This window comes from Chlamydotis macqueenii, chromosome 10, assembly GCF_036417535.1.
Source record: "Chlamydotis macqueenii isolate bChlMac1 chromosome 10, bChlMac1.mat, whole genome shotgun sequence".
Lineage (NCBI taxonomy): Eukaryota > Metazoa > Chordata > Aves > Otidiformes > Otididae > Chlamydotis > Chlamydotis macqueenii.
In genome coordinates, this window is record NC_141565.1 from 7,517,134 (window position 1) to 7,536,273 (window position 19,140).

The 19,140-nt window shown below is 65.6% G+C and overlaps 1 protein-coding gene across 1 annotated transcript; it reads right to left on the reverse strand.

Annotated features, from left to right (window-relative positions):
- Positions 1-459: 459 nt before the first annotated feature.
- SLC38A3 (solute carrier family 38 member 3) lies at positions 460-14,824 on the reverse strand. Its single transcript, XM_086755691.1, has 16 exons — positions 14,695-14,824; positions 6,975-7,126; positions 6,760-6,844; positions 6,549-6,664; positions 5,989-6,062; positions 5,816-5,908; positions 5,638-5,719; positions 4,696-4,778; positions 4,493-4,551; positions 3,938-4,111; positions 3,738-3,817; positions 3,304-3,404; positions 3,076-3,200; positions 2,610-2,754; positions 2,090-2,193; positions 460-1,986 (listed from the first exon to the last, which is right to left on the reverse strand). The coding sequence occupies exons 2-16, from the start codon at positions 7,082-7,084 to the stop codon at positions 1,882-1,884; spliced, it is 1,536 nt and encodes a 511-aa protein (XP_086611817.1). The 5' UTR covers positions 7,085-7,126; positions 14,695-14,824; the 3' UTR covers positions 460-1,881.
- Between the last annotated feature and the right edge of the window lie 4,316 nt (positions 14,825-19,140).

Below are 19,140 nucleotides of genomic sequence, written 5' to 3' on the forward strand. Positions count from 1 at the left end.
GCAGGTCTCGATTTCCCAGGGTCCAACCCCTACGAAGGTCTCCGCTCCCCGTGGGTCCCGCACCCCCGTGGGCCGCCCCTGGCAGCGCTCCCGCGAGCCGGATCCGTGCGTGGGAGCGCAGCGCCCCCTCGCGCCCGCGGAGCCCCGCACCCCCGCCCGCGCGTCCCCGTGGGGCCTACGTGGCTGTCTGTCCCGCGGGGGCGTGGGAGTGTCCGTATGTCCCCGCTGTTCCTGCGTACCTCTGTGCGTGCGTGTGCACTGACGCCGTCCACGCGTGTCCGTACGCCCCTGCTGACCCCACGTACGCCTACGAACCCACGCGCATGTGTCCGTACGTCCGTCCCGTCCTGCTGTGCACGCGTGTGCACGGATGCTGTACACGCATGTCCGTATGCCCATGCTGCGCCAGGTGCCCGCGCGCCGGCCCCTCGCTCGCCCCAGTGATGCCCGAGACCTGGGCACGTTCACATTTTTATTCTCACTGCCAGAGGCTTCGCCCGCCGGCCTCCTCACCAGCACGGGCATCGCCCCCACGGATAATTTAAAAGCGTCGCTGACCCCCCCAGCATGGCACAGGGGTGCCCACAGGGCAGCCGGGACGGGGGCCGCGCTGCAGCCAGCAGCCCCAGGGTGACGGCGAGGGTCCGCAGAGCCCCTCACCGGCGCCGGGTCGCAGCCCCCCCCCTCCACCCCATATAGATATGTACATTACACAGAGCTACCCAGAGCAACACAACACATTAAAAAAGATCTACTCTTATATACAGTATTTATAAAAAGCATCCCAGCCTCCACCACCCCGGTAAAAAAATACATCTCTTATGTACTTTGCTGCGGGACAGCCCCCCCAGCGTGCTGCCCACCCTGCCAGGCTGCCCCCCACCACACTGGGAAGGGAGGCAGGGGGTGGGAGAGCCGCTCTCCGGGTTTTGGCATGGTGTGGGGCATCCCAGCGGCAAGGATGGATGGATGGATGGATGGGTGGGTGGGTGGGAGGACTGCAGGGGCTTGGGTGCCGGCCCTGGGTGCAAGGCGAGTTAGGGGGTGCCCATCACCCTGGTGTCCGGGCACGCAGACAGCGGGGTGGCTCCAGAGCCCTGAACTGGCCCCTGGAAAGCGCTGACCCCTGGCCCCCTGCACCCCCTACCCATGCCCAGACATGTCACCTCCCCAAAGCGATGCGGCTGGTCCCCAGGCATGGCCTGGGTGTCACCGGGGTCCCGTCCGCAGGCACCAGGAGCCAACCACGCCACTGGCGAGCTCCAGAGCAGTGCGTGGGGCCGAAGTGTCCCCGTGATGCCAGGGCAGCCAGGTGGCATCTCACCAGTGACCAGGGGACGTCAGGGGAAGAGGGCAGGCGGCTTGGGCGCGGGCGCTGCCAGGGATCCAACCACCCCGTCAGACGCCAGCCCCACGTGGACACTGTTCATCGGGGCTCTCGATGCTGCCGGGGGCAGGGGGGGCAGGAAAACGCCCCGATCCTCAGCCCCCCACGCCCCTGGCAGTGCCCGCTGCCGGCGGCTCTGGGTGCGCAGAGACGAGCTCCAGCTGACAGCCAGCTCCCGGTGAGGTAGGGCAGTATTATTCTCCCCATTTTACAGACGGGGAAACTGAGGCGCGGAGCAGGGAGGGTTCCCGCTGGAACGGGGAGGGCACAGCACCTGCCCCAGGCTCGCTGCCCTGTCCTGGGCACAGGTCAGGGGATCCCCATGCCTGCCATGGCTCATGCCCACCCCCCCACCACCACCACGGGTGATGGGCAACAACGGAGGGTCCCCAGGGAAGCCCAGCGGGGCCGTGGCATGGGGGCTGAGCCCGGGGCTGGCTCTCCCTGGGGCACCGGTCGGTGGGGGGAAGGTTGGCGTGGGCACCCGGTGCTGGCTAGTGGCTGCCGCCGCTGTTGCCCCCCCCCGTGGCCCAGTCGATGATGATGAAGCTCAAGCTCATGATCATGAAGAGCACCCCGAGAAGAGCGAAGCAGGCAGCCTGCGGGGACAGGGAAGGGGGTCAGGGACAGCCAGGGCAACGGGGTCCCCAGCTCGGTGACGGGACCCCCATCCCCATCCATGTCCCCCCTCCCTGTGCTTACCAAGATTTTGGGGGTGGAGCGCAGCGGCTCCTTGTCCTTGGGCATGATGCGGATGTAGAAGATGGCGGGGAAGATGAAGATGAGGCAGGGAGCGGAGGTGGCACCTGGAGCAGACAGGGACAGAGCGGGCAGAGGCCCCCGCCCCACGGCTCAGCCCTTCCAGCCCCCCTGCCGGGCCAGGTCCTGTCCCCCCCACCACCCCCACCCCTGGCAAAGCCTCCCAGGAACCCAGGGACGCCGTGTTCTGGCACCATCCCGCTGCAGCCAAGGCCTTGGCACCAAGCTGGGCACCGAGCGGAGGGAGCCTGGCTGTGGGCATCCAGGGAAATATCCAGAAGAGCAAGCGCCGGCCGGCAGCGCAGCAAGCAACTGGCAGCCCCCCATGGGAACCAGCTTGTTGGGACAGCGACGGAGCCGGGGACCCCCACATGCCACCCAGCCCCAGCAAGGTGAGAAGGGGAAACTGAGGCACGGGGAGGGTGAGGCAAAGCCCTGTGCCAGGCAGGGCGCAGCCACGCACCGATCATGCCGAAGATGCCAAGGATGGAGGGGGCGAAGATGACCAGCAGGTTGATGAAGGTCAGCAGGACCACGGCAATGGTGACGTGGCGGATCCAGCTGAAGTCCTTCCCTTGGAACAGCATCTGCTGGATGGCCCGGCGCACCTGGGGACAGGGATGGGGGGGTCACATCAGAGCCAGGGTCCATCCTCTGTCCCCACAGCACTGACGGTCCCTGTCACCCCTTCCCCTGCCCCAGCCCTGTTCCCATGGCCCCGCTGGTCCCCATCACCCCTGCCCCAGCCCTGTCCCTGACACCCAGCCGCTCCCTCTCCCCAGTCCCTGGAGCTCTGCAGACCCCTGCCACCCTGTTCCCAGGCCTCAGCCCCAACGCTGCCTCAGTTTTCCCTCTCAAAGCCTGGTGCCGAGGTCCTGTTTCGGCTGGAGGGTGGCGGTGCCACCTGCCATCCCCATGGGGCCACTCACCGGGAAGAGGACGATGGGGACAGTGAGGGTGACGGCTGTCAGCACGGCCACCCGCACGCACAGGATGAGCACGTCGAAGGGGTCCACCTTGTTGTATGTGTGCAGCAGCTCCGACTCCACCCGGCCTGCGGGCACCGGCAGGAAGATGCTGGGTCAGCCCCACTACTGCCACCTGGCCCTGGTGCCGGCATGCCGGCAGGGGCTCCAGCCCCCTCCCCCGGAGCTCACCGTAGAATGTGAGGTAGCCGAAGAGGGCAGCCAAGAAGTACATGATGTACATGACCATGATGGAGATGTTGGAGATGCACTGCATCTTCTTCTTGGAGGGGCTGCGGGAGACAGCGGGCTCAGCATGGCCCTTGCAGCTCAGTCCACAACGCTCCCACCACACCCAGCACCCACCTGGTGAGGAGGGGTGATGCTGGGGCACCCTAGGGTGCACGGGGGCTGTGCAGAAGAGGGACTGTGTCCCCCTCCCCAGGCTGCATGGTGAGTCCAATCACCCACCTCCAATGAACTCACCACCCACCCCGGGTCATATCCGCCACCTCCTCACAACACCCCGGCGCAGGTCCCACACCCAGAGGGTGCTGCCTTTGGGTGGGTGCCTGACGAAGCCCACCCCCCCCAACCCCTCGTGGGTGCCCCCACCCAGGACTCACTTCTTCAGCTCTGTGTAGATGGGCAGGACCTCGGGGTGGCAGACGAAGGCAAAGGCCATGATGGGGATGGTGTACGCAGTCTGCGTGAGAGGAGGGTGGCTGAGCGCCGGGGGCCACCAGTGCCTGGACCACCCGCCTTCACGGGGATGCACAGGGTGGGGACTCATCTAGACCCCCAGGGGTGCATCCCGGGTGCCCACCTGGGAGTTGAGGGTGAAGAAGCTGGGGATGCAGGTGCCCTGGTCAGGCGCATGGAGGACGGTGTAGCCGTTCTGGTAGTCGCTGGTGCTGACCAGGGTGGCGTTGAGGCTGCCGGTGAGGTTCCCCTCCTGCTCCAGGAGCGGGCAGGGGACCTGGAACTTCTTGTAGATGACCTGGGGTGAGAGGTACACGGGGACGGTCAGCACCTGGCTGCCCGAGCCGACATAACACCCTTTGCTGGCGGTGCCCCGTGGCGATGATGGCACCCTGGCCTGCCCCGATGAGGGTAGGCAGTGGGGCAGAGCAGGGCAGCGGCACGTGGAGGGGCCACGCATGTGGTTCTCCCCTCTGGCACGCTCTCCCTTCCCCTTTCCTCGATGCTTGGCTCCTTCAGCCAAAAATAACCCAGCAGTGTGACAGTACTGACACAGCGTCTCCGCAGCCCGGAGCGCCCGCTGTCCCCGCAGCCCGGCTGCGTGCCGGCGGAGCCATGCACTCTGGCAGAAGGGACGCTTGGCATCCCGAGCCGCTGGCACACACTGGCAGGTGCTCACCGAGACAAGGAAGAAGCCCATACAGCTGAGGGAGAAGCCGCTGGCATAGCCGAGGTAGCCTGGGGAGGGAAGAGAGTGGCCGGTGGGTGCGGGCAGGACCCCCGCACTGGCTGGGTGTCCCCTCCTCGCCCACCACCCCCAGGCTGGCACCGTCACTCCTGGTGCCCAGTCCCAGTGCCACAGGCAGCATCTCCCCGACTTACCCAGCTGCTTCATGAGGGCCAGGGGCAGGACAATGGTGACAGAAACCAGGATCACCAGGTAGTTCCCGTTCATGTACCAGTCCCTAGAAGCAAAGGGCCTGCTCGCCACCCTGGTTCTGCCAGAGCGCAGGAGGGACAGGCAGCCATCGGTGTTGAGGGGGGGGACAGGGCTGTCTACAATCCATGGGGACCCCAGAGCCAGCAGCACCAGGGACCCCAGAGCCGGCACCCCTGGACCCCTGAGCTGGCATCCCCTGAGGTTGGCATCGCTGCTGTGCTAGCATCCCCAGGGACTCCTGAGATGGCATCCCTGGGGATCCTTGAGCTGGGCTCCCCGTAGTGGGAGACCCCCAAGGGCTAGAGCCGCTGTGGGAAGGCTGAGAACTGCTGTTCTCAGCACATGATTGCCCATGGGCAGCCCAGGGTACCAGCACCTGCAAGGGGGTTCAGTCAGGTCCTCAGCGCCCCTGGCCACCTGTGGCGTAGGACCCCTGCCCAGCTGCGATCCCATGTGTGATCGAGCACCCCAGAGCAGCTGGGGTGTCCAGCCTGGCTGGGACACCCAGTCCCACGCTGGTGGAGGTCCCAGTGGCAGCTCTGTCCAGCATCTGCTCAGTTCTCACTCCCCCCTTGCCGCCAGGTGAGGATGCGGGCATGGCGTGGGCGGGGGGGACACCCATTCCCAACCAGAGCTCCTGTTCCCCGCCACAGCCCCGGGCTCTGCTCAAGGAGGAAAGTCTGATCCCAAGGGGATGTGAGGAGCAGGGATTGGAAGTTCAGCCCAGTTTAATCCCACCCGGGGGCTTATTCAGTACTGACAGTCATCAAAAATAGTAGTGGCTTAATGGCGCTAAATCCCTGCCACGGGCTGCACAGCTGGAGCCGAGGCCCCAGCGCCCGCCCAGGGCGAGCACGCGGGCGGCGTGGGCAGGAGGCACTCACGCGGTCTTCTCCTCCAGGTTGAGGAAGGTCTGGATGACGAGAGGCACTTCGGATTTGACGATGTACAGGTAGCTGGACATGGCTGCAGGGCAGAGCGAGGTCATGCTGTGCTGGCGTGCTCCCGTTCCCCGTGCCCCCTGCCAGCCCCGCTGAGTCCCCCACCCAGCCCCATCCTCACCTCCGATGTTCTGCAGCGTGATGGCGACGGCCGCAGCCAGCTTCCCCGGCGTGCCGAAGGCTCGGTAGCCCAGCTGCTCGTAGGCACGGATGCCTGTAGAATGGGGAGCGGTGGTGGGGTGAGGGTTGGGTGGGGACCACCCAATACAGCCCCACTGGGGACCCAGCACTCACCCACGATGCCGGAGGACTTGAGCAGCAGGTGGATGGAGTAGCTGGAGAGCAGGGCCACTGCTGTCAGGAGGAAGCTGTGGGAGGACAGTGCCGTCACCAGTAGGTCACAGCACCTGGCTTGGACAAAGCCACGGGGCAAACCCCACGCGGGCAGGCAGCTGTCCTGGCACGCCACCCACCCCTCACCTTGGCACTGGCTGGGTGCTCATGGGGCAGATGGGCCGCAGAGTGTGGACACCCCACAGCTGCGGGGCTGCCCCAGCCCTGTGGGTCCACATCCCCATGCCCAAGGGGAGCTGGCACCCGCATCCTTTTGGGCCATGTGAGGAAATCTGGTCTTGTATGAAGGAAGTCAGGCCTTCACCCTCCTCCTCCTCAGCAGGACACCAGCGCCCGGCAGGGGCAGACGTGCTGATGCCAGGGACAGGCATTGCTCAGGCATCAGGACACCAGTCCCTGCATCACCCCAAATCGAGATCCCCTTTCTCGCCTGCACTCCTGGTACCCACCAATCCCCTTGGAGGACCTCCCCCAGACCCCCACGGGTGGGCAACACTCACAGAAAGAGGATGATGCCGGTGTTGGCCATGGCATAGGCCAGCCCCAGGATGCCGCTGCCCATGATGGCGTTGCTCAGGTTGAAAACAGACATCCCGAAAGACGTCTTCCCTTCGAACTGCGCACACGAGACATGGCGGGGAGGGGACACATCAGTGATGCCCGGAGCTGCCCCCATCCCACCGCCACCGCAGTGCCTGTGCCGATACTCACGTCAGTGAAGTGCGTCTGCTTCTTCTCAGCACTGTGAGGCAGGAACTCCTCCATCTCCGCTGCGCTCGACTGGTTCTCCTCAAACCTGGCCGCCGGAGGGAGGGGGGTGAGGCCAAAGCAGAGCCAGGGGCCACCATGCCCCTCCAGTGCCCAGGCAGTGCTGGCTGGCACTGCACGGGCAGGGAGCAGCCAGAAAAACCTCCCTGGGCTCCTACCTGCCACCCGCCAGCGAGGGGATGGTGGAGGCGGTGAGCGCAGCGGCATGCTTCCCGTTGGGCACCAGCTCCACCATCTCGGCCTGGAGGGGCACATCTGTGGCATCCATGGCGAGGAAGCGGCTGGGCTCACTGCAGGCTCTCCTCGGGCTCTGCAAGATGTGGGCAAGGGGGGTCCATCTCAGAGCAGGAGCACCGGAGCAGCTGGCCGGGGTCTCGCCAGGAGTGCTGGAGTTGGGCTCTGCACCAGCAGCACCGCAGGGACGGGCACCCAGGGATGCCCAGCTGGGCATCGCCATGGCTGGACTTCTCCCTTCTGGCCACTCAGCACACAGTGCCCTGCAGAGCTCATCCCACCTTCAAGAGCCCCCCGAGAGTCCCCAGGTGGGACCTCACCTGGCCAGACGTCCTGCAGCCCACTCCGCGGTGCTGCTCCGCTCCCCTGCCCGCAGCACGGTGCCAGCCCAGCCCCGGACCCTCCCTCCACGATGCCTGCCCACCTCTGCTCCCCTGCCTGCAGCTCTCACTCCATGCCTCAGTTTCCCCTCCCGGAGACACGCGCTGACAGGCGAGCGGGGGCGTTTGGGAGGGCAACTGGGGACGGGGCAGGGAGCTTGGAGACCCCCCAGCCACCACCGTTACATAAAGCCTGCGGTGCTGCCCGGCGTGAAGGGCTCGCCTACGTCCCGCCGCCCAGGGCCGGTGCTGTCGGGGTGCCAAGGCAGGGGGCTCGGGGGCACGTCAGGGCCGGACAAACGGAGCAGGAAAGAGCGCAGGGCTGGGAGACAGCTCCTTGGCAGGGGCAGGCAGCCGGGCTGCCGAGCGCAGGACGCCTTGGCACACCGCACAAAGCCGCCTCTGTGCGAGCCCCGGCCCTCCCCGCCCCGCTGGGAAACGGCACAGGGTGGCTTTCTGGGGCAGGCTGGCAGCCAGGGCAGGGTCTCCCGCCACCCCCCACCGCCCTAAGGGGCTGGGGTCTCGTCTACTCAGCCGGGGGTCTCCACCTCAGGGCCGCAGAACGATGCCACCAGCTCAGACGAGGGCTGGCTGAGATGTGACGCGGTCCCGGACCCCAGGAGGACGCTGCTGCCCCAGTGCCGGGGGTCCCCGCGGGGTGAGCAGGGGATTGGTGGCCCTAGGGACGAGGCGGGTCCTGCTGTGGCACTGCCGGGGCGGGGAGACGCCGAGGACAGCAGCAGGGGAAGGATGCTGCGGCGGGACGTGGGCACCAGCACCTCCTGAGCCACTGCCCTGACTGTCCCTGCCTGTCCAAGCCACCGAGGGGACCTGGCAGGGTCACCCCAGGCCACGTGCTGGCTACCGGCACTGCCGGGGGACACCAAGCCCCTAAGGTTGGCTCGGGGCGGGGGGCACATTGCTGGGCCACCCCAGCTGTGGCACCCAGGCTGGTGGGGAAACTGAGGCAGGGCGCAGGTCAGCAGGGACCAGCGCAGGGAGGCTCAGCCATGCAGGCAAAGAGAGGGAAGCGCAGGGCGGGTGCTGGGCGACGATTTATCCCCTCTGCTAGGCCCCCGCTTGGGCTGGATCCAGGCGCAAACAAGGCTGCCAGCACGTCAACGCTGCCGTTAACTCTGCGCCTTCCCACTGCCGCGGCCCGCCAAACCCACAGCTCCCGATGCCAGGCTTGAGGGGTGCCACCAGACGCCCGGTGCTCCATCACCCACCCTGAACCCCCCAACGCTGCCAGGATGCCTGCAGCCAGGGCTCCACTGTATCCCACCGGCCATCCCAACCCCGGGAGCTGCCCCGCTCTCCCTGCCCGCTCCCCCACGGGCGCCGGGGAGGCTGGGTGCTCTCCTCTGCAGCCCCTTTCTTCTCCCAGGTTATAATTACACCTCGCCGGGCAGCTCAGGAAATACCAGCCTCTTCCCCCGAGCGCCTCTCGGAATAGCAAGCGGCAGGGCCAGGCTCATTTTGCATGCACCGGGCTTAGCATCGCCACCCAGACGCTTCCTCCCGCCGGGCAGCGCTGGCACAGCCCTGGCACGGCTCGCCACCACCTCCTCCGCCGAACCCGGCCTTTGCCCCTCGGCCAGGGTCTCCCCGTGACGGCAGCCAGGGAAAAGGGGAGATGAAAGGGGAGGGAACGGGAGACGCTTCGATCGGGCAGCGCGTGCCCTGCCCGCCGCTGTTTGCCTTGCGATAAGGCCGGGCAGAACAACAAATACATGGAGCAGCGGATGGCCCTGGGGGGGGGGGGGGGGGGGTGTGGCATGGGTCCCCCCAGGCTGGAGGCAGCGCGTTGACCCCTGTCCCTGTGTGCCCACCTCAGATGGGACCCTCCACTCCAGGCAAAGATCATCTCCTTGAGGATCTCTTCCCACAGCATGCCAGCCCGGAGAGCCCCAGCCCACCACGGAGCTGCCGTGCTGCCATACGGATGGGATGGTGCCATCCTCGCCACGGCGTCGGGCAACCCACGTGGCCACCTGGCATCGTCCCCATCCTGACTGCCGGCCCCAAGCACCCGCTCGCCCACCCTGATCACGTGGGCACGGCCACGTGCGTGGACACAGAACCCCCCCGCCGTGGCACCCAGGGCTGTGTCCCTGGGGGTGCTGAGCCAGCTGCACTCCGATTTCCCGGTGTGCGCCTCTCCACTGCCTGCCGGCTCCGGGTGACAAGGACAGCGACACCGCTGCACTGAGACCTCCCGCCTCTCCCGTGGGCTGCTCCTGCTGCTCCACAGCTTGGTGACATGGGGGACATCGGCCACCCCACCAACCCTCCGGCGTGGCCGGGCAGCCCACGCCAGGCCCAGGTGCCGTCCCACAGCCCCCCCGCGGGGCAGGCCCAGCCGTATGCGTGGGGCGTCACGTACCCTCCCCGCCGGCCACGTCTGCGCGCCAGGGCAGGCTACGTTTGGTCTCGCACGCCACATCCCGGCCAGCACAGATGCCTGGGACGGGGACACGTGTGGAGCTCCCACATCCCTGCCCTGCCCTGGCAGCCCTGGGCTCGCCACAGCCCCTTGCCAGCCATCACCAGGGGCCAGGGCATCACGGCGGGGGATCCGGTCCTGGAAGGGGCTGCATCTCGCTGCCCAACACCTCGCTTCCAACACCCAGACTTCATTTAAAAGGTGGAAAATCCCAGCTGGGAGCAGACCGTAGCCAGGAGCAAGGGGGGCGAGGCAGGGGAGCTCTGTCAGGGCAATGCCAGTGGGATGTGCGGGATGGGGGGGTCCATCACACCCCGCAGCGTGGCACAGAGGGTGGGTATCACCCTGAGACAGCCTGGCCCTCACGCTGTGCCCCAGTCAAGCCTCGGCACGGCGCAGTCCTTGCCGGAGCACACCGTGCCAGTGGAAGCAGGGCACGCAGCGGGACCAGCAGCCACTGCCTGCCAGCCCTGCCGGTGCCACGCGGTGCCCGCCCAGGGTGCGATGACCCACCGTGTCCCCACAGCCTGTGACACCCATCCATGGGCACCCACTGCTCTCACTCACGGGCGACAGAGACCCCAGGTCTCCCTGGCAGTGGGTGGGTGTTTCCCTAGTCCAGGGAACCCCCTGCAGGGCCGAGACCCCCCCCCTCCCCATCTCCTCTCCCTCTGCAGATGAATCCTGGCTAATCCGCCCCAGCTGGGGCTGCGGGACTATTCCGGGTGGTAATCCGGCTTTAGCGCCAAGCCTACCGCAGCTGCTGGCCTGCGTGCTCACAGCCAGGTGCCCCACTGCCGCTGGTGTGTGACAGGAGGACGGCAGCAGGGACCCCCCCCATCCACGCCCACCTGCCCAGGTGGCTGTTTGGGTTTCAGTGGAGCCGGGCACACACGGGTCTCCTGTTCCCTGGGGCTGCACTGGTGACAGAGCCCCCCCGGAGAGATGGGCAACATGGGTAAGCGGGCAGTGACCCCAACACCATCAGCCCACAGCCCTGAGGTTATCCCCAGCACCACTGCTGGGCAGAGGGTGACCCCCAGCCTGGGGTCCTTGGTCCGACCCTGGACTGCTACCGGGGATGGGGTGACCCCCAGCCTGGGGTCCCACATCAGCCCCTGGCACCGCCATGGCCACAGGCAGAGTGGAACAACAGCCCAAATCCTGGGGGTCCCTGGGCATCACCTCCCCAGGGAGGCTGACTCCCAGCAGGGCAGGTACATGCAGCGAGGATCCACCCCCTCCACCCCATATCTCCGCTTGCCCCTCCCAGAGACCCCCCACTCCCAGGACGGCCCTGGGAACCTGGGTGCTGCACGCAGAGCCAGCCCGACCCTGTGGGACAAGACCTGCCCTTCCCCCAGCACACACAGACATTGGCTTTCCCCCTGACCTGCCTTCCTAAAATTAGCACCCCAAACCTGTTTTTAAACCTACGGCATTTCTCTGCTCCCACCTCCCAGCCAAGCAAAGGCGGTGCCATCGTCCCACCTCCCCTGGGGACTGCGGGCACCCAGAAGGGCAAATCCGGCCACGCTGGGGCACTGCCGGGCACCTCACCTCTGGGGTGAGGGCTCTGGGGTGCACCCCTAAGCGCGCAGAGACACTGACGGCTGCAGGGAGGGACGATTGGAGACAACCTGCCCAGTGCGCAGCTGGAGAGCCCCTGTGGGTACCCCCAAATAGACCCACTGGAGACCCTCATGAGACAGCTCCACCAGAGACCTTCACCGCACAGCCCTACCAGAGACCTTCATTAGCCCCATCAGCCAGCCACACCAGTCAGCCTTGCTCATGGTCCCAGCAGGAGCTGGGCAGTGTGGTCACCGCTCCTGGACTCACTTGGCCCTGGGGCAACCCAGGGTTCCAGCCCCAAATACTGCAGTGAGGCTCAGCCTCAATCCAGGCCATGCCCCCCGTGCTCCGGCAAGGGCAAGAAGGAGCAAGTGGCTCTTGAAGCTGCTGTCCCGGCTAGCAGGGCTCCAGCAGCACCGACACCCGTCCCAGCAGCTCTGGGTCATTCCCACTGCACCGTGCTGGGAGCGATGTCCACCCCGGATCATCTCTCGAAGAACACAAGTGGCACCCAGGTCCTCGGGAATGGCTCTGCCCGAGCCCAGGGACGTGCCTGCAGGCAGAGCGTACCGATGGCTGGGCTGGCTCATGGTCACCATCCCGCAGTGGTGGACGTGCTAGGGTCTGGGACACACTGGGAAAGGGAGTGGTAGAGCCAAACATTATGAAGGGGGCCACGGGGAGGGTTTTCCAGTGCTGGAGCCATGGCGCAGCTCAGCCATGGCAATCCCCTGCCAGCCGCACACCCCAGGATGGGGTCATGGGGAGAGTGAGTGGCACGGGTACCATCCACCGCCATCACGCCACGTCCCCTGCATCCAAGCACCAGTACGGATGCAAGCAGGGAAGAGCAGTCGGGACGCTGATGAGGGCAAACGGAGCTGTGCCCAGCACCAGTATGGCCCAGGCTGATTCTGCCACAGCCCAGCACGGGACAAAGGGGTTGAGCCCGTGTGGGACAAGGTCAGGCAGCAGAGGCAGCTGGCAGCATGGGGATGGGGACAGGGTGGGCACAGCACAAGGGCGGCAGCACCGGGCGTGGCTCTGGACGAGGCCAGTTCAGACGACGACCTGAGCCCAAAGCAGCTCAGCCAGCTCTAAGCTAGACGTTGGGTTTTGCTTTCAACTTAAAGCCAACACACTGCCCATCAGGCGGTCAGGGCCACCCGGGGAGGACAGTGGCACAGATGGTGGCACTGCAGGGACTGATGGTAGGTAACACCCGAAAAAAATCACGTTAGGTTTTCTACCACACCTCTGGAGACATGTTTCACCTTGGAAGCGAGATGTTTTCCAGGAGTTCTCACTCCTCAAAACACACTCAGCCTTGGTGTGATGACACCAAGGGTTCAATGGCAAAAAATCCAAGCTGTCATTTGCTGCAGGCAACGCTGGGGTCATCGAGAGGGACTGGTCTCAGCTGCGGCCTCGTCTGCCCCCCTCCACCTTGACACCCCCAGCTCAGCACCCCATTCCAACCAGGGGCCACGACCTGCCCACCATCAGGCCACCTCACCAGCCTGGCATGTGCTCCCCAACTCAGGGTCAGCAGGACCACGCTGGCTGTCCCCCCACCAGCACAGGGGACCCCAGCCAGCCCCGGGACTGCGTCAGTGGCCAGGGAGGCATGCGGCGGCCACCAAGACCCACACAGCAAGGAGGACTGGGGGCATGAGGGGCCCATCCTGTCCCCAACCCGCCTCTGTTTTCTCAAGGGCTGCATCTCCGAAGGAGCCCGTGGGATCCCACTCCTTTCCCCTGTCCCCACGCGCCAAGGAAAATAGGCTCTGCCGGTGCCTGTTTGTTTGCCGTGGCTGCGGTGCCGGCGTGTGATTACAGCTGCAGCGTGGCCGGGCGCTGTGGGGTCCTTTGCGCCTCGGCCAGGCTCCCCCATGGTGCCGGCACCCCACTACGTCACCCCCGGGCCAACCAGAGAGCCCTCGCTGCCCCCCAGCATCCCTGGCCACCGGAGTTGTGGCATGCCAGCACTCAGTCCCCACGGGACAGGGCAGCATCACCAGGCACGGAGGGCTTTCTCTGGGGTGTCCCCCACCAAGCTGGGGGGCGAACGCATGCTGCTGGCCGGCGGCAGGGACCAGGCAGATCTAACGGCTCAGCTTGGGCCAGATCCAAAGGCCAGTGGAAAATTCCCTGTCTCCTCCGCGGCAGCTCGGCGCAGACATGCCCTCCGTGACCAGCCGGGGCTCAGCCTCGTGCCGGGGCTTTGCCTCCCTTCCATCCCACCTACCAGGGACTTGCCGTGTCCCCTGGCTTGCCCGTGCCACCGCAGGGCCAGCCACTGCCACCGGGGAGCCACCAGCAGCCGCCTGCTGTGCCTCAGTTTCCCGTTGGGCAGGGTTTCGCTCTGGCAGGACATTCGCGAGCCGTCCCGGGGCAGAGCAGGCCACCGCGCCGGCTGACATGGGACGTGTGTGGCCGGCGGGAACGTAATGTGCAGCCTGCCTTTCCACACCGCCGTCCCGGCCAGCCAGGCTCTATAAATACCCCGGCCTGGGGAAGCACCGCATGCACAGCCAAGCCGAGCCCCCGGCATCGCTCTCCCCGGCTGTGCCCCCTGCCACGCACCGCTCCTCGCCTCGACGCCCTGACACCCGATCCCGGCCGCGACCGCTTCCAGCCTTGAGAAACATAGGTCGCTCCCACGGGGGATTAAAAATTAAAGCGGAAAAAAAGGGAAAGAAAAGGGGGTTTGGGGGCTGATGTTATTCTCAGCAAAGCAGGCGGCGATGCCGAAGCCCCCCGGCCCCGTGCCGTGGGCAGGAGTCAGGCGTTGGGGTGGGAAGGCTCTGCCTTCTCCCTGCCCTCGCAGGATCTGTTTCCCACTCGTGGGAGGGTTTCAGCAGCTGGAGAGGGGAAGTGGCAGGGGAAAAAAAACAAAAACAAAAACCAACAACAAAAAAAAAAAAACCAAAGCAAACGGCTCCGGGGTGCTGCCACCTGCCAGGGCTGCCGGGGCCCCGAGCCTGTCCCCGGGGGGCGCGGGGGGGTCCGAGGGGAGGCGGAGCAAAGTAGCAGGGGGTTGCGGGGAGCGCCGGGCTGCGGGAGGAGAGCGGGGCCGGGCGAGGGGAGACCGGGGGTGGTGGGGGTAGCATAGGGTGGGTGGGGGGCGAGCGAGGGGTCCAAACCCCGGCAGCTTTCAGCCACGGAATTTCCCGAAGGAAACAAAAAGCACGGAGGGTGCGTGAGACTGGGGGGTGCGGGTGGGGACACACAGACACTTACCTGCCCCCCTCTCCGGCGGTGCCTCTGTTGCGGGCTGGGGTGAGCAGCCCCCGGTGGCCAGCCCCGCGGATTAGAACCTATCCTGCAGCCGTAATCCCGGCGCAGCCGGAGATTAAACCGGAGCCGGGGCCCGCCCCCAGCGCGGCGGCTCCCAATCTCCGCGCCGCCGGGACAGCGCCGGGGAGGGACCGGCCGGGGTGGGGGGGGAAACGCACCCAGCCCCCGGCACCGCCCCTGGCCCCGCCCATCGGTGCCTCACAGGACATGGCCACCCCCCGGGCGTCACCCGCCCCCCGGGCATCACCCACCCGCCAGGCTTCGGTGTCCTCACTGGGCATCGGTGTCCCCCGGGCATCGCCACCCCACCGGGCATCTTTACCTAACCGAGCATCCCCCCCTGCCCGGGCACGGCCACTCCCTCGGGCATCACCGAGGGTGACCAGTGACCCCCTGGGTATCACCGCCCCACCTGGCATCACCGCCCCACCGGCTATCGACATCCCGCCAGGCACCACTGCCCAGAGCACCCAGGGGCTGCTCAAAGCAAGGGGGCTGTCACACTTGCTCCAATCTGACCTCAACAGCTCAATCCAGCAGGCACCAAGCACAAGCAGTGGGTTTTCTCCCCTCTTAGCGAGGGGCAGAGTCACCCACAGCTGGGGAAGGATCTCCCCAGCTCCCCCCACAGCCAGTTTCTCTCCCCGGCCTGGGAAGGTCCAGCCACCCCACATTAAGCCAACCCAGCTGACTGCCCTGCTTGGAGGTGCCCACTGCCCCCACAGTGACCACCCTGGCACCTCCCAACACTGGGAGTGAACAATCCGTGTGAGATCATCCCAGTGTGACCCACAGTCAGGGGGACACCCTGGTCCTCTCCTCCAGCCTCCATCAAACTTCCCTGTTTGAGCTGAAACACCTCTTTTTTTTTCATGGAGACAAAATTTTGGGGTCTATCCCCATGAAAGTGCCCCAAAGAGGAAATTTCTTCTCCCAGCAGCCATATCCCAGCAGTTGCTCTGTCCCTTCCCAAGGGCTGTTACCCTCAAACCACCTCTTGCTCCTCTGGCTTCTACTTCAGAGGAAAATCTTCGGGGTCCACACCGCAGCAAGGCAGGGGCCCAGTGCGCCCACCTCCCCACGCAGAGCAGGGAGCCCTGCACAGCCGCCGCACGTTGGCAGGACGGCCCCGCGCGTTGCTGGGAGGCTTTATTTGTGTTATGCATATCTTTCATAAATCCTCGGGAAGCCTCGGGCGGCCTGGGGTGGAAACGACTCGGCGGGCCGGCAGCGAGCGTCGCCGTCGGGCTGGGAGGAGAAAAATCTCCCCTCGCCCCGCTGGCAGCAGCAGCACCCTCTCACCCAGCCATCGCCGAACGTTAAATATTCAGTGACGGCTCTGCCCTCGCGCTCCCGGCAATCCCACAGCTCCTGTTACCGACGCTCTCCTTTGGCCGGAGCCATCCATTAACTAATGTCTAATAACAGCAGCATGCGTAAGTGCTGAACCAGCGCTGGCTGGCACGCCGGGGGGAACGGAGGCAGCCAGGTTTGGCAGGGTGGCGAGGGGGGAGTCGGAGGCACCCAGAGCCATGGGCATGGCTGGACTCAAGCCATCCGCTTAACCCTTCTCCTGCCCTGGCGAAGGCGGGCGCCGGCCACGTGGCACTGGCACCGAGACATCCCCGGGGATGGGCGGCAACACCGCGCCTCGCGGAGGGTTGTAAAAGGAGGCTCGGAGCTGACACCCTGTAAGCAAACATGCCGTGGGCGGCCGGGGATGGGGACAGGCACCACGTCCCCGCGGCATTCGGGGTGCAGTGCCTGCCGGCGGGGTGGGCATGCTGGGGGGCCGGGGTGCAGGGCAGCGACTCGGAGCCTGCCTGCTCCTTCCCAGCCTCCAAATGCCACCCTTCCCCATTGTCCTGTTAGTATAAATGAAGCCGTGCCCCCTTTTTATCGTCCCCTCTCCTGTCCTCCGCCATATGCCACCCTTCTCCATCATTTCCCCCTTTCCAGCTGGGCAGAGGAGACGCACAGGCCACCCTCACTGTGCCCAGTTAAAGCTTTGCAGAAAATCAAAGCAGTGAGGAGAGGAGGAAAAGGGAGCGAAGACGTCCCCAGACCTCCCTGAGCCAGATGCAGAGGGTCCCCGCACCCTGCACTCAGCACACAGTGGCTCCATGCAGCCAGGCTGGCCACGCAGCAGGGAGCTGACACGGTGACCAGTCCCCTCATGGTGGCCGGGAGCTGACTGGGAGAGGGGTGGGCTAAAATCCTCCTCTTGGCCCTCCAAGCCCCCCAGCCAACAGCGCTTCCTCGGCACAGCCCGGAGCATTTTCGCCACAGGCTCCGACAGTGTCAGGCCTGTGCCCGGGCTCCAGCGGATTGCGAAACTGCGGCCGTGCGGTTTTCTCCAGCCGGCTGGAAAGTTTGACGCCGGATTCCCGGATGTGAGGAGCCTTTGGGGGAGCGCAGCACAGCACGGCACAGCACGTCCCGCCGGCAGCATCCTGCCTGGCTGGTGGCAGGGAGCTGAGCGCCGTGCCGGCTGTGCCAGGCTGCAGCCCTTGCCCAGAGCCCATCCTCACATCGTTCACATCAAGCCCCCAGCCAAAACCTTCCCTATTTTTTATCCTTTGGCCACTCTCAGAGATCAAGCAGACAAAAGTGAGCCCATAAAACCCCTCGACCTCAAGAGTGTCCCAGCACAGGATGAGACCGGCCAGGATCCAGCCATGAAGGAGCAAGTGGCATGCATGGCTGGGGCGTGCTCTCCTTGTCACGCTCGGTTTCCTTGCCCGGGCTCAGCGCCCGCCGCTGCCCGCTGTTCCCAGGGCCGAGATGGGAGATGGCAGGAAAACGCGGTGGAGATAACAGTTAGATCTGCATCCAAAGCCGTGCCCCCCACGTGCTGCCACCCCAGCCTCTCAAGCAGGAAGCCTCCCGGTACTCGTTCTTGCCAGGAACACGCCAACGGGTGCCTCTGGTCCCTGCAGGCATGGCCCCAGCACCCAGAGGGGGCTCTGAGATCCCCGCTGCCCCTCGACCCCATCACCAGGGAACAAGTGAGGCACGACAGGGGCCGGGAACGCCGGTGGCAGGAGGAGAGGGATGGCTGCGGCCAGCAGTGTGGGATGGAGGAACCCCAGGGTGACATCTGCACGAGGCCGTGCCCACAGCAGGACCCTTCATCCCTCCAGCCACCCCTTCCGGAAAAGCCCCTCGATGGCAGCAGGATGGTGCCTGGACCCAGAGCCGGCTGTGGCGGGGGGCAGCTCATGGCCCTGTTCCTCGCCCTTGACCGCCGGCTCCCTTGCGGCACATGCTGTCATGTGGCAGGGCACAACAACAAGGACTAATTGGTTAATGCGATTTCAAAACATAATTTGCAATTATAACTCACCAGAGAGCATTCAGTGATCCCACACATCAGGAGAGTAGGTTTTTCTCCTTCGTTTGTTCCTGGAACCTCAAACCCAATTAACTTTACAGAAGCCAGAAGCAAAGCGTTGCTCAGCAGACCTGAAGGGTGGGTTATCTCTGCGCTCAATCACTTCCCTGCCAAGCGTGGCACCGGGAACCAAGGACCTGAGGACGAGCCCTGGGGTAACCCCGTCGCTTCTCTCCACAGCATGGTGGGATTGGGAGCGGGACTCCAGAACCATCATCTCTCGCACCCCGCACCGGGACGCCAGTCCCACGCAGGACCAGCTTCACGCCCAAGTGGCTTCCAGCCATCATGCACCATGGCTGCTTGGAAGCGCTCAAGGGCAGAAGGATGCCCTGAGCCCTAGGAGATGGGGACAAACTTCCTCTTGGCGTAGGGAGATTGTCCCCTCTGGCACCTCTGGACAGAGCCAAACAAGCCCAAATGGCTGTGATGCTCCCAAAATGTCCAGCACCCAGTGCCCTGCCCCAGGCCAGCTGCTCTGAGTCTTGGACCCTTTCCCCAGTGTCTGTAGGGCTCCATTGCTCCCCACATCCCACTGGAAAGGTGGGTATGGGGCTGGCAGCATTTTCCCTCGAGCAGGCAGAGGGTCTGGGTACCGGCTGCGGGAGGGATGCTCTGGCAGCTACCCGTCAGAGGGTGCCAGGGCCCCACTCTGCTGGGGGATCCCTGCTCGCAGGGGGACCCGGGAGATCTACCAGCCCACAGGGGACACTTCCAGGTGCACAGGGCCCGAGGGTATCCATCCCACAGGGAGCTCAGCATCCCACATTGCAACTGCCCAGGCTCCCTGGAGATGGGGAGGGAGCCCAGGCAGCTCCCAGAGCCTCCGAGGAGGCACAAGGCAATGTCAGCAGTGCAGACAGCCGAGCCGGGCTGCCCTACACCCCAAAACCCACCTAGGCCAGGCTCAGGGCCAGATCCCCACCCAAACACCCCTGGGACGCCAGGTCCAGGGCCTCGCTGCAGCCGGGGTGGGTGGTTAATATTTATCAGAG